Source organism: Chamaea fasciata, unplaced genomic scaffold, assembly GCF_029207755.1.
Source record: "Chamaea fasciata isolate MVZ Bird 193981 ecotype frontalis unplaced genomic scaffold, bChaFas1.0.hap1 SCAF_40, whole genome shotgun sequence".
Classification (NCBI taxonomy): domain Eukaryota; kingdom Metazoa; phylum Chordata; class Aves; order Passeriformes; family Sylviidae; genus Chamaea; species Chamaea fasciata.
This window is the reverse complement of record NW_027094125.1, coordinates 2,081,458-2,095,892: the sequence shown is the minus strand read 5'-3', so window position 1 is coordinate 2,095,892 and position 14,435 is coordinate 2,081,458. Positions and strand designations below refer to the sequence as shown.

Here is a 14,435-nt window from a genome sequence, read left to right as displayed (position 1 = left end):
CCTGCAGGTTGCTTGTTCCATTTTCAAACTCTGGGGTTGAAAGGATTCCCAGGGAGGGGAGGAAGACCCGAGCTGGAATTCCTCAGCTGGGGTAGGCTGGGAAAACATTTAGGGACCATTTAGGACCAGCGTCCTCAGGGACAGCCATGCAAACCTGAGTGTGCTCATCCCTGTGTTCTTCCAGGTGGCCCAGGAGCTTGGTCTGAGCCAGCAGATCCTTTCCCACATGTTCCTTCAACAGGAACCTTCCTCAAGAGCCCCAGAGGTGAGTACAGCTGTGCCGAGCTGCCTCAGGACCCTTTTGAGGTGGAACTTCGGGAAGGGAACTGCAAGAACCCTGCAAGGGGGAAGCTGCTCGGCCGTGGCTCTCCTGTCCAGCCCTGAGTGGGTTTCATTTCTCTGTGCCTCATTTCTGGGCGCCCATTTTACCCCAAAGGAGACTTCTTTTCTCTGTCTGGTTGGTTTAACAACACTTTTGACGGGGAACACGAACAAAGAGAACAGGAACCTGATCTCTGATGGTGCTGTTTAATTTCACTGTAGTCACCGATAAGGACGGGCAGGGAGACCAGCTCCTTTAAAATTCTTTTATTAAGATCACCTGTAGGTGGGGGGGGACTCGTGGGGCTGTGAACGACGCAGGGGAGGAGGCGTTCAGCTTTGCCGCAGAGCAGAGCTGGGTTTTCCGTTCCCGTGAAAGTTTTTTGGACGAAACTCCGGGAAAAATGGCGTTGGTCTCCTGGTCTAGAGATGCCAGTCTGGTCGAGTGCTGTTGAAGTTATGGTGACGAGGTGGAATCCAGTTCTGATTGCTGAGGTGCTCTATGGTTCTGCCGACCCAGAGTGGTTTTAACCTTGGCCCTTGGTTTCATGTTGGCTCATTGTTTTTAGGGTTTTTTTTTCTTCTCCTTCTGGGTGCTGAGGTCCATGGGAGTCTTCTTCATTTACATACCGGGTGGTGCCATTGGTGGCCATGCGGGAAGCGGCAGGGCAGGAAGCGGCAGAGGCAGCAGGGCCAGGGCGGGGGAGAGAAGCGGCAGGGGAAGCGGCAGGGCAGGGATGGGTACTCGGCGGGGAAGAATACAGTTCTAAGGGAAGAGACTTTGAGGTAAATAGCATTGAACAGGGAAAGCATTACAATAACAATGGGTATGGGGTAAACAGTATTTAACAAAGCAGACCTTTCAGTAGGTACTAGATAATGCGATAAGTAGCCTTTAACCGGGAAAAAGGCCGGTATGGGGTAAACGGTATTTAACAAAAGAGACCCTTCAATAGGTACGAGATAACAAGGGAACCGGTATTTTAACTGAGAGAAGGCACTTTACAGTAGAATTCTTTAACTGAGTTTAGAAACTTGGATTTTATTTCTTACAGTCACAGCACAAGCAATGTGCTCAGAGTAGAAATAGATTTCATATGTTTCAGCAGATTTTGAAATCGGTGCTCCATGAATGAACACGCATTCTTGTTGGGAGCAGAAGAGGCATTTCAGATGGTACTTTGGAATAGGACGGAATACCTCTGCCGTCCTCTTAGCAGGATAAAGCAGAGAAGGAACATTAGATCTCCATTCCAGACTATGATAAGACTTTTTTTTTTTTTTTTTTCCCCAGACACTTGCATTTCATTTCATTCTTTTTTCTTTTCTTCGTTTAACACATTGCCCCTTCATGTCATCTTGTTTGGTGCTAAAATCCATGGTAAAGCATTTTCAGAAATCACTTCTGGAAACAAAAGGAAGCTCTCCTGGGACATTTCACAAAGGCAGGCAAGCTGTGACAGGGACAAGGGGGAGCGGCTTTAAGCTGAAATAGATGTAGATTGGATATTAGGGAGAAACTCTGGGCTGTGGGGGTGCTGAGGCCGGAGAAGCTGTGGCTGCCCCCGAGCCCTGCAAGTGCCCCAGGCCGTGTTGGACGGGGCTCGGAGCAGCCTGGGATAGCAGAAGGGAGATGGAATGAGATGATCCTTGACGTCCCTTCCAACCCAAACCATTCCGGGATTCTCTGCAATGAATTTAAACCCCACGATTCTCCCCTCACCACCCGCTCCCTCTCCTGCAGGCGTGGCAGGAGGCAAAAGAACACAAAGAACGACCCCGGAGCGGCGCAGACAGAGCGAGACGCAAACGAAAAGCAAGAAGCCATGGGAAAGCGCCCGGGACGAGAGCAGAAACACGGGCAGAGAGCGGCACAGGGACATTCCCGGGCTCGCCGCTTCACATCCCTCCCGCCAGGCTCCGGGAAATAGAAGCGGAGCTGATCTGCGCTGACGAGGCGGACACGGAGTTCGGCTCCGGCGAGCCGGTGGTGCCGGCAGTGCTAGTAGCGGTGCCAGCGGCGGTGCCAGCAGCGGTGCCAGCAGCAGCAGTGCCAGCAGCGGTGCCAGCGGCGGTGCCAGCGGCGGTGCCAGCAGCAGTGCCAGCAGCGGTGCCAGCGGCGGTGCCAGCGGCGGTGCCACCGGCGGTGCCAGCAGCGGTGCCAGTGGCGGTGCCAGCAGCAGCAGTGCCAGCGGCGGTGCCAGCGGCGGTGCCAGCGGCGGTGCCAGCGGCGGTGCCAGCAGCAGCGGTGCCAGCAGCGGTGCCAGCGGCGGTGCCAGCGGCGGTGCCAGCAGCAGCGGTGCCAGCGGCGGTGCCAGCAGTGGTGCCAGCGGCGGTGCCAGCGGCAGCAGCTCGGGCTCCTGGCCAAGCCCGGGAGGACAGCCGCGGGCTCGGCGCTGGCGCGGGGCTCCAGGCGGCCCTGCGGGAAGGCAGCGCCCGGTGCCGGCAAGGGGAGTTCGCAGCAGCCGCCGCCAAGTTCTCCGCGGCGCTGGAGGTACGGTATCGGTGCGATTCAGGACGGCTCGTGTAGAACTCCGACTTCTTCAGAGGGCACTACAGCAAAGTTGATTGAAGGACAGGTTCTTTTTATACAGTGTTTGGGTATAATGAATAGGATCGCTCCTTTAGGGCACCACCTTTTTGCTAACGTCTCTACCAGTGAATAAGTTGGGAAAACACCAGGTGTCAGGAGGAGGATATCTACAGGGATTGTTTCGGGTTCCTCCTCACGATTTCCCAGGCCAGACTGAGAGAGTTTTGTCCTTGGCTCTCCCACAGGCTTCGAGGCACTGCCTGGAGCCTAAAATCTATTTTCTGACCACTGTAAGCTCCCCCAGTACGGGGCTAAAGGGCTGTGACCCCACGGCAAAGCCACGGCTGGGGCACGGGTGTGACCTGCAGGGCAAAGCCAGGGCTGTCCCCGCTCTCCCTGGGGCAGGAATAGCAAAGGGAACCAGGAGCAGCAGCCTGGAGTGCCTGGGGTTGGGGAGAAATCCTGAAAACTGAAAACTGGAGTTATAAATAAGCCACAGAAGGGGGGAAGTGTTGGGCTGAACTAAAGAATGTCAGGTGATTTCGTATTTTTCTCCAGTTATTAACTGTATTAATGTGTGGAGGAAATTGAAGTCCCATAGAGTGAGGGGGGAAAAAAAAAGCTTCTCTTTTTAATCTTAGCTCTATTAGCAACAAATGCCCTGTCAATAACTGGGGAGTTTTCACTCTGCCTCAGCGAATGTTTTCTCTCCACTCTGACTGCAATCCCTTCAGCCAGGCACTTGAAACTCTGAGCAGGGCACTGCATGTTTCTTTAGCACTGTTCTGCCAAACTTGATTCGAAAACATTTGTCAAATATTAGAGATTCCCAGTTCACAAGAAAATATCCTATTCTTAATTTTTTTCCCCTGCAATAGTGAAGTAATTTCTTAATCAATAAATACTATAGCAGTCAGTGAGTAAAATGACAAAGTGTCATCTTCCTTAAGGGCTTTTTTGCCCCCTGTATTCTGATATGAGCTGTGGTAGAGGCAGCACCACGGGTCACTTAAGAAGAGAGGAGGACTTTGTCTCCTCCTATGAGGAAAAGCTGGCGAATGAACATACCAGGAAAATGGATGAAGGAATTAATCCCTGGGATTGCAGACAGAGGGATTGGGACATCACAGAATTGTAGGGCTGGTGCTCCTCAGTGTAAGGGTTTAGGCTTCTTTTTTCTCTTGCCAAGGTCAGGATGAATACATGGGAAACGAAGGACTGAGTGTGGACTTGGACTGTTCATTATATCTTATCAATTTACAGTATTTACAGACTCACACACTGTGAGGCACAACTAGCACGCCAGGAAAACGAGGTACAATGGAGTGCTTCTAACTCCTTCCGAGGCCTTTTAAATGATAATTACCCAGTACCAAGGTGACACTATATTATTTATGTTTTTGATCCAATAGTGACCACTCAAGGCCTGCAATGTAGACCTTTTTCACCCAATTACAGAAAACCACCTAAACCCATGAAGAAGAAGGAAGAAGAAGGTGAAGAAGGACAAAGACAACAGCCAAAATCCTCCATCTTGACTCACATGTATTACCATACACTAAAACCCCAAATTCTAAGTTTCTAGGACTCCAACACCTCAGCAGTCTCTAAATCCAGCTCTCCTCAGAAACAAAAACCCCAGAACATCCCTGAAAGATGCTCCTGTCCTCTGTGCTGATTTTTGTAAGGCTGACTTTAGTTAAAGGCAGAGTCTATTAGACGTCAGTTTTCTCCACTGATCAGTGACAAAAAGCATTTCCACCCAGCAAATGGTGTATTTTAATATTTGGAAATCACGGTTTTGTTTCATGTGCAGCTTTGCAGCAAAGGCTTCGCTCCAGAGGATCCCTTGAAGTCCTCTCCAGATGATATTTCCAGGCTTTCCAGTTGGATTGAGTCAATGCTCATCATCTGCTACTTAAAACTGGGGCAGCCTGACCTTGCTCTGCATCATGCACACAGGTGAGAGGAGATACAGATTAGATCCACTGCTGAGACTGAAATCCAAATTGAAGCTAAGGCTAGGAATAAATGCTGTGCGGAAAGAACCAGTGTGATAGTGAGAAAAGAGGAATCAAGCAAACACACCTTACACGTGGCACTGGTGTTCGGATCGGACTGATCATCTCTGTTGAAGGGTCAAGTTTTGCCCACGTTGCACCTCTGCCTTGGACAGAGAGTATTTCAGAATACCTCAGGTTCACCTTCTGATGCATTCCAGATGCACAGTGCTGCCGGGGAGATGGGCCAGACACCGGCTGCTCCTGTCAGGGGAGCTGGGGGTTAACAAGAGCTGATGCTGTAGCAGTTTTGTTTATGTTACTTACATGCCAAAGGCAAGAGAGACTATTACCCCCGGAACATTTTTTTCTGGAGCAATACGCAAACCTCTAACGAAATTGCATTTAGGATAAAACCACAGTGAAATGAACCTTTAAGTGACATTTTTTAGTAATGTTTTCTTCACTGAGCACAGCTGGAGAGAGAGGAAGAGAGAGGGAGTTCCCCTGACGCTTGAGATGCAGCACTGAGCTGAGGCACACAGTGTCTGCCTCAGGCACCGCTTGATTCTCAGGAGCTTTTGAGAAACCCCAGTCTCACCCTGTCCATCCCTGTTCTCTCCCCAAGGAGCATCATTCAGAACCCCTCTCACTTCTGCAATCACCTGCGCCAAGCCGCTTGCTTTCGCTGCCTGCACAGATACTCAGAGGCCGCCAGGTACTTCTGCTGCTCGGGCTTCCACAGGGCTCCTCTGCATCCCTTTCCTTGCAGCAGTGACACATCCTCTAGGAGCCAGGCTTTTCCCAAATCTCTGGGAGCCTCGCCCTGGCTTTGCGTGTGTGATCTCCGGGGCAGCAGAGCAGAGCTCCAGCCCCCCCAGTTCACATTAATGTGAATAATCCCAACTGTTTTCTGGCAGAATTTGGTGAGCTTAAAAATGCGTTTGCTGATGTTTGTCTAAAAGTTGGGCAAGGACTGGGAGTTCTGTGTGAGCTTTGGTGTTCAGCTCAGCTGACACTCTTTGAGCAGGACCTCCTTTCAGCCTGGCCACAGAGCCCCTCCTGTGGCTGTCCCCTCCTGTGGCTGTCCCCTCCTGTGGCTGTCCCCTCCACTCTCTGCTTTGTCCCCAGGAGCGCCATGGTGGCGCAGTGTCTGTACGTCCTGGCCGACGGCGCGGGGCTGCAGACCAGTGACCTCCTGCAGCTGTACTGGCAGGTAACACCTGACAGCCTGGGCCAAGCTGGGAGGGACCCGCAAGGATCGCCCAGACCAGCTCCTGGTTCCCAAGAGTCACACCCTGTCCCTGGGAGTGTTGTCCAGCTGCTCCTGGAGCTCTGTCAGGCTTGGTGCTGTGACCACTTCCCCAGGGAGCCTGTTCCGGTGCCCAAACAGCCTCCGGGGGAAGAACTTGTTGCTAATATCCAACCTAAACCTCCCCTGACACAACAATGCTGGATACGGCTGCTGGAGGCATTTCACAGAATTCACAGAATCACAGAATGACTGGGTTGGAAGAGACCTTCAAGATCACCGAGTCCAACCCATGCCCCAACACCTCAGCTAGGCTACTGCACTGAGTGCCACGTCCGGTCTTTTTTTAAACACACCCAGGGATGGTGACTCCAGTCCTTTATTATTCTTTCCATGAAAAGCTTTTTTCCTAATACCCAACCTGTGTTTCCCTCGAGACTGTGTCCTTTTTTCGTAAGGCTTCATGATGAGGCTTTCAGAGAGCACAGAATCATTTTTTCTCTCCATCTGAACGACAGTTTCTCTTGTCCCTGTCTCCTGCTTGAAGATGGAGGCTCATGGAGTCTCCACCCAGACCACCTGGTTGTTTTGTTTGGGTTTTTTTTCACTAGCCTTTACCCAAGGTGAAACATATCATTTCTTTGCCCGTTTTTAGGCTATGATTCAAGAAGCCCTCAGTGGAGAAGACTCTTTTTCTGCTCTGTACACACCTTTTGAGAAAGAGGACAAGGCTGACAAGATAAAGGAGGCCAACAAAACCTTTGCTGAGAAGTACCCTGATTATGTGCAGCACATATTTACAGGTAACAGCAGGTTTCAGCTGCCCTTAAGCACTGTGGATTCTGTTTGTGCAGCCGAATTCAAAAGGGTTGGAGGCAGTTGGAGAGTTTGAGCTGCTTGGCCTTCAAACACTTCTGCTGCTCTGGGGAATTGGGCTGAATATATTTATCTCAGGCATCAGCAAAATTTAAACTGTTGATGCAGACAGGTGCAGAGCCCAAAGATTCAAAGCCCAGTGAGAGCTGGATGTGTTGGTTTTGTCATCTGTGTTTTGGCAAGGTTTCTGGAGACCATTTCACTCCTTCTTAGACTTCCCTTTTCTTTCCTGCATAAAAGTAACTTCTCTTACAGCTGTAAAGAAATATGACAGTGGAAATTATTTTCCTTTCCCTACGCAGATCCTTATGGAATTCACCTGTTGCCAGAGAAGGCTGAATCTCACCCTGGCCAGCAGTACTTACTGACTCTTGGCTTCAGAAACAGAGAGATTGGTAAAACCGTGGAAAAGTTTGTAACTCGAAAACTGCCAGTCTTTCCAGGTGTGCCAACTTGCTGAAGAACTGGCCTGGCTCAGGGGGGACCCCCACAATCCTTACTAGATCAGGTCGTGAGGGGTGTCTCAGGACCCATTTCCATCAGTGGCAGCAGCCCTGACAGCCCAGGCAGCTCTTCCCATCCTCTTCGCTCCTCCTGCAGTTCATCCAACATTCTGCCAGATCCCCTAAAGAAAATGGAGATGAATGAACGAAGCCTCTGTGGCTCTGTGATTTCATTTCCTAGGCCAGAAAATAACTTTCAGTCCCAGCATGGAGGAAGAAGCCGACACCTTTTGGCAGAGCACTGAGGAAAGGATCATGGCAGCCTTGGCTTTTATCGGAAGCACCAAGATAAAGGTGAATATCCCATTCCGGTTATGTGGTGTGTGGGAGGGACATGTGCTTTTGGGGAGGAATTCCTGCTGCTCATGCTCCTCCAGGGTCTGGAAATGCTCCCTGGAGAGGATCTGTTCCTGCTGGGGGCATTCCCTTGGATGCACTTCAAGAAGCTGCACCTACAAACAGAGTGTGGGTTGGACACTGGAAACACAAGAAAATCCTGCTCTTTCTGAAAGCCCCAGAAAAACTGCAATTTTTAAATTTTTGACCCCTCCCAATTCTCTCTTTGCTTTTGGAGATGAGATTCCTCTATTGCCACTACTGCAGTCTCAAAAGAGTAACAGGAAGAGAAAAAACTTTGAAATCAGGCAGGTTTTGCATTCCCCACGACTCCCCTCTTCTGTAAATGGATTTGGAGGAACAGGACCACACAGTTCGAGCAGAGATAAGCAGAGAGATCTGCTTCCCAGGGCACAGGGAAAAGGAACGCATCCTGTCAGAGATGAGAGCAGAGTGCTGCCTTAGGGCTGCCCAAGCCAGTCCCCACTGTAGGAATTTACACTGCTCCCGCAGAGCAGTATTTTCCACTAGCTTTACACCTCCCCTCTGACATTTAAATGTTCTTGCTGCAGCACAAGTGCCCTCGCAGAAAAGCCAGGTGAGACCCCAGCAGCACAGAAGGCAGCAGCCAACTGACCTTTTCCCCAAGGAGGTTGGCACAGCAGCCCCGGGGTCCGGGCAGGGGCTGCCCTGGTGCCACGTCCACAGCAGCCAGGACAGGGAACTGGGCTGAACCAGGGGTTCATAACCAGCCTCAGGGATCAGTGTGGGAGCTGCCACGGAGAGGAGGAAAGCCCCAGGGGAGAAGAGAGAGTCACTCAGTTGGAACAAACAGCTGCCAGGTCCATGTCCATAGTCAGAGGAAACACATTCCCGTTCCCTTCAGCTTTCAGAGCGTTCAGTGATCCCAGCAAGACCAAACCTCTGACCCATGAGCAGATGGCAGTGCCAGTCCAACCTGGCAACAGAGATGGGCACAGAGCCAGAGCTGCTCTGCTGATGGGGACTGACATCTCTTTATGGCCCTGACAGAGATTTTTGGGCCACTTTTTTTTCCTTTAAAGTACTCCACAATTGTCTTCAAGCCACAAACATGATTCCACATTATTTCCATCACACATCAGCTAAATTAAAAATGGCCAAACTTCAGCTACAGACTCAAGCACTACCACTTACTTGGATAGGAAAAAATAATATATTTGGGGTTTAACAGAACAAACACTTCTTTCTGCTGCCCTCTTCCTCATTTGTGGATGCAAACATGCGATCTAATTTGTTCTGCTCAGGCTGGTTTTGACCAAACCCACTCAGTGCTGAACCCAAGCTCATTCAACCATGGCACCACTTAAGAGAAGTCAATTCTGCCCCCCCGGTTTTGCAGCCACACAGCCTGGAGTTCAGAACATCATTTATACACACTCTGTTGTGGCTGAGATAGGAAAGGAAAGCTGGAACATGCTCCAAACCGGCCATGGTCCTGCTGCCTGGAGGCCAGAGACCACCTCTGCAGGTTTCAGTTCCTCCAGGGTCTGTCTTTGAAACCATGGATTGGTCTGCACCCAAACCATGAGCTGACAGCCTGCATGCTTTCCCGAGGCTGGAAAAGCCGTCCAGGAAAGTCAGGTGACATTCAGTGGAGGGGGTGATGGAAAAACCCCTTCCAAAGGAGAAAATTGTGTTGGTGTTTGTTATCTGCTGTCTCCCCTTCCCATCTATCACGATGACATCTTTATTTTCCTAGTCTTCCTAGAGAGCTCGTGGCAAGAAAGTCTTTTTGCTGCCTCTCTGAAGGCTGTCCCAGCAGCATGGTCTGAAAGGCGCTGGCTGGCTCACTGCTGACAGCAGGACCAGCCAACACAGATGAGAAGCCTGGAGGCACAGGACACCGAGGATCAGGGTGCTCCCTGTGCCTCTCCTCTCACCTCCTCTTTTTTCTGGGCACACAGGATGAGCGTGGCCCCTGTGCACGGGCCATTGAGAAGTTCCACCATGCCAGCCTGCTCAGCCACCTGCAGAGAGGGGAGGAACACGCCCAGGTGATGACCCAGGCCATGGCTGAGCTGGCCACTGTTCCCTACCTGCAGAGAGTCTCTCAGGAGGATGGCCAGCTGGTAGGTTTTGATTTCCAACACTTGTTTTGGCCTCTGCAGGCTGAGAGAGGGAGAGCAGGAAGGGCCAGGGCAGAGTTCTGTGCTGTTGCCATGTGCTCTGGAAGTCCTTTTTCCAGTGTGGGGACCTGAAAGGGTTCTCAAATCCTCCTGCAGTGCTTTGACAGAGGAGGAGCTGATCACCTGCAAGGGTGACTGACAGAACCACCAGGACTCACCTGTCACTGTCTATTGAAAATCCCTTCTCTGCCCCCAAAACCTCTCCAAATTGGTCTGGAAACATGATAGCAATGACTCAGCTCATGCTGCCTTGACACCTCTGACACCTCAGAAGGCACCTGCAGCAAAACAGCCTGAACTGGGGTACAGCTGAGAAGGAGGTGGGGGGGAAAGGAGGGAAAACTGATTTTCTGTGCTGGGTGCATCTAACAGACATGCTCCCTGTCTGGGAACAAACCTGTCTGCCAGCTCCTGGTAATTTGTCAGACTTGCTGCAGAGGTGAAGAATCCGTCAGGCTGTTGAGAAACACGGACTGGGCCCTTGGCAGACCCAACCCAGCTCCAGCCAGAGCCAGCAGTGGGATGAGTGCTGCAGCCAACGAGGTCAAAAGGGATGGTTTCCAAGGGGGTTGGGAAAAAAGAGGAGGGGGGAGCATCTCCTTGCTGTGGATCAGTGGCCAGGTGGTGTCTCCTCACCTCCCCTGAAGGGATGCCTCAAGCCTTCTGCCTTGAGCACACCCAGGGATGCTGGTACCTACAGACACGGTGCCAGTAGATCTTAATTCTTTGTCACAAGTAAAATGCTTGTGAAGAGACTCCAAAAACTTTTCGTTTGGATTCCCTTTAACTTAACCCAACGTTTTGGAAGATAATTTTTTTAGAGAGCACCAACAGCACAGGTCTCAAGTACCAGTTTTCCCCAGTTTGTTCCTAAACACTGATGTTAAAGGGCAGGACACCCTGGATCCAACCCGTGTCTCTCTGTCTCTGAATTAAGAGTAGAGGCAATAAAGGTATTTCAAATCTACAAGAATGCAGTGCAAGGGCTGAAACAAAGATGAGTTGGCCGTGCTCAGTGTGTGAAAAATGAGTCGCAAAATCATCATTCAAGGATTTGAATTCGGGTTTACTTTGTGTGTTCAGAGAAATGATTTCTCTGTGAATTCCACACTGATTGTTTGTGTCCCGGTGCCACAGCTGCAGTCACTGATGGCAGACGCCGTGGACATCCTGGCAGGAGGACCTGGAGAGCGTGCGTGGGCTAAAATACAGAAGGTAACAAACAGCCTGCAGCAAAGGGCAGGAAATGTCCCTGAGCCTGGTCTGTTCAAACGGCAGAAAAGACAGGAGGTGCCAGGGTGAAACCAGAGCAGGTGAAACCAGAGCAGGTGAATCCTGACCCGTGCCTGGGCTCAGGCAGCAGCCGTAGGGAGACGTGTCTGATTCGCCTGGGAGCCAGCGAGGGTCCGGCTGCATCCCTGCCGTGCAAACACCATCGCTGCCGCGGCACCAGCAGCAGCGCAGTCATGTCAGCACCTGATGTGCCAGATCAGTTCTAATTCGGGGGGCTGGAGCCCACTCCTGTTCTATATATATGAAAAGCACAGGCAGACCGTGCCAAACAGCAGTTCCGGGTAGGGACATCATTCCTCTGCTGCTTGCTGGTGGCATCCCCAGCAGCGCAGACGCTGCTGGATGGCCCTAAAGGAGCTGCCGTAAATCCTGCTGCTGTTCTGGTGTCCCCTTTGCCCTCACTCCACACCCCACCCACCACCTGGGACCCATTTTCCTTCCTCTTTCTGCCCTTGGTGCTCATGCAGAGACCAGCACTGCCCCCAAAACAGAACAGGCACGTTTAACAGAGGAGGAAAGTCGTGCAGACACTTTAATTTGGTCTCTGGCTGAAGGGTCCTGCGGGCTCGGTGGTTGTGGTTAATAGGGCCAAGCACTATGGGATCAGTCTTCCCCAGACTTCCCATATACTAGCTGAGGACTTCCAAGGCTTTTCTTTCAACGTCTTCAAGACAAGGCTGGCATCAGAAACGCTCTCTCTGCTCCTCTGCACGTTTCTGTGCCGAGCACATCACAGCAGAGCCGCCCCACGAGGCTCTTTGGAGAGCCCCAAGCTCCCCGTGCTCCTGTGCCAGTGGATCTTTTGGCAGCAGAGGAGCCAAAGCCCAGGCACAGGTGCCCCTCGAGCTTCAGCAGCACAGCAGAAAACCCTTTCCCGTGGCCTCGTGCACGGTGCAATGTGCAGCCCATCCCCTGAACAGGTCCCCCTGGGCAGCTCCATGGGCACCAGGAGGAGGAGGAGGAGGCAGAGCTTCTCTCCCAGACTCTTTGAGCCCTGGGTGCCCCAGGGCAGCAGATGGAACGGTGCAGAAACTTTCCTGCTTGCCTCTGTCAAAAACACACCCCCTGGCTGACCCAAAGCACGGCCAGAGCATCTGCACAGCTCCAGGTCAGGCCAGGGCTGAGGACACTTTGGGGACAGCTCAGGACATGGATCTGTACAAGAGGAAGCCACACTCAGACTGATTTGCTTTGTGCTGTGCCTGAAGAAGCCACACTTCACTGAATGCCTGTCAGCATGGCAGAGCAGGAGTTTTTTTATTTTTATTTTTAATTATTTCAGCTTTAAATGCAAGGGGCAGATTGATTCTTTAGATCCTCCCACGATGCAGGGTCTGTAGAGCAGAGCTCTGTGTGAAGGGAGTCTGTTCCACAGCAATGAAGGAATTGAATCCAAACAGAAATGGAGAAAACAAAAATAACGACAAACTCGGGTATCACTGCTGCCACCAGTTGTCCAAGAGGAGCCTCTGTGTATTTTTGTTTCTAAGTGCTATCAGTTTTGAAACAAACGAACTGCAGCGGCTTTGAAAGTTTTTATGGAAGCAAATGGACTTGCTTGTGACACCACTTCTTTGGGATTGCAGGTGGCACTAATCGAAGAGTACCTGAGGGAGGGAGAAGAGTATTTCTTAAGCACCCCACACGTGCAAACACCCGGAAGGGAAAACATCAACCGGACTCCAAAGGGACAGAAATATTTGAGACTGAAAAATACAAACATGTTCATTCCCAACCCAGAAAGCTTGGCCACAGGGCCCAAAAAAAGACGCATAGTTTTTGCAAAAAGTTGACTTTGTAGGCATTTTGTAGCTGTTGATACCAATCTGATAGATGGTAATCTCATTTTACATTGTATTAACTTGAAGTTGTATTAATGTAAATTTAAATTGTAGTCAATTATATTTGACTGTATAAATATAACTTGTATTTTAAATTTAAGTGGTATTACGTAGTATTTAGTGGCATTAACTTTAGTTTGCAAATTTAAATTCAGATTGCATTCATTTGTATTTACTTGTAGTAATTTTAAATTGTATAAGTTTAAATTGCTATTGTATTAAACTGTATTTAGTTGTGTAAATTTAAGTTGTATTACTTTCAATGGTATTGAACGGTATTTAGTTGCATTAACTTTAGGTTATGTGAATTTAAATTCTATTAACTATTGTTTAATTGCATAAAACTAAGTTGTATCAGTTTAAATTTAAATAGTATTTACTTGCATTAACTTTAAGTTATATGAAATAAGGCTTACATTCCAGTAAGTTAGATTTGCTTGTATTAATTTTAAGTTGTATGAATTTCAATTTAAATTGCAATTAATGTTGTAAACTTTTAAGCTGCATTTGTTTAAATGTCAGTTGTAGTAAACGGTACTGAACGGTATAAAATGTGAGTTGTACGAGTTTCAATTTAGATTTTATTCAGTTGTGTGAAATCTTACTAGGCTGTATTTAATTTAACATTACCAGCAACACCAGCCTTGTGCTCTGGGCATATCCTGTGTCCACGCTCAGTCCTGTCCTGCTGGCCCGAGCAGCTCTGGACACGGGGACCCCTCCATCCTAAGCTGGGCAGAGGATTTTGTCACATTATCCCTTTTCTGACCCAGAGATGGGGCAGCTGAGAGGCGTTTTAAAAACTTTTATTCCATTTTCAGTCTCGTGTGAAGGGTGAGACAGTACAGATGTTATAATTATTGCCATCAGAATCAGGAGCCAAACTATTTCCTAATTACAACACATTATAAGGGTTTTTTGGCCTGTCAGCTTTTGCCACACAATGCTGTAATGCCTTAAAGCCAATCATCCAAAATTACTCCTCGTGGGTCCTACTACAATGCATCTTTCAAAGTTTTATTTCTCCAAAGTATCCAGTCTTATTTGCAAGGCCATCATTTGAAACTTGTTTCCAGTTCCATTTCTCTCTCAACAACGTCCGTCCTATTCCATGGCATTTCTAAGTCAGCATTTCTTATCTCAGAGTTTGCATACAGACACATATACTGTGTGAGCCTTCCGTCAGGCTTTGAGAATTCTCTACAAATCCGTTTCCCACACCCTTTCCCTGAGTCATCGGGACCACCCGAAGGGGAAAAGTGGCCCTGGAGGCTGCGGGAGCTGCAAGGGCAGGGACACAACAAGAGGGGAA

General features: G+C 49.8%; 1 protein-coding gene across 1 annotated transcript; it reads left to right on the top strand.

Annotated features, from left to right (window-relative positions):
- The first annotated feature begins 204 nt into the window (after window positions 1-204).
- Window positions 205-13,239, top strand: LOC136303657 (spermatogenesis-associated protein 16-like). The gene is made up of 12 exons (XM_066207252.1): window positions 205-265; window positions 2,066-2,319; window positions 2,644-2,815; window positions 4,671-4,816; window positions 5,483-5,572; window positions 5,986-6,070; window positions 6,762-6,909; window positions 7,285-7,425; window positions 7,667-7,779; window positions 9,768-9,932; window positions 11,127-11,204; window positions 12,869-13,239. The coding sequence occupies exons 1-12, from the start codon at window positions 227-229 to the stop codon at window positions 13,073-13,075; spliced, it is 1,638 nt and encodes a 545-aa protein (XP_066063349.1). The 5' UTR covers window positions 205-226; the 3' UTR covers window positions 13,076-13,239.
- The last annotated feature ends 1,196 nt before the right edge of the window (window positions 13,240-14,435 follow it).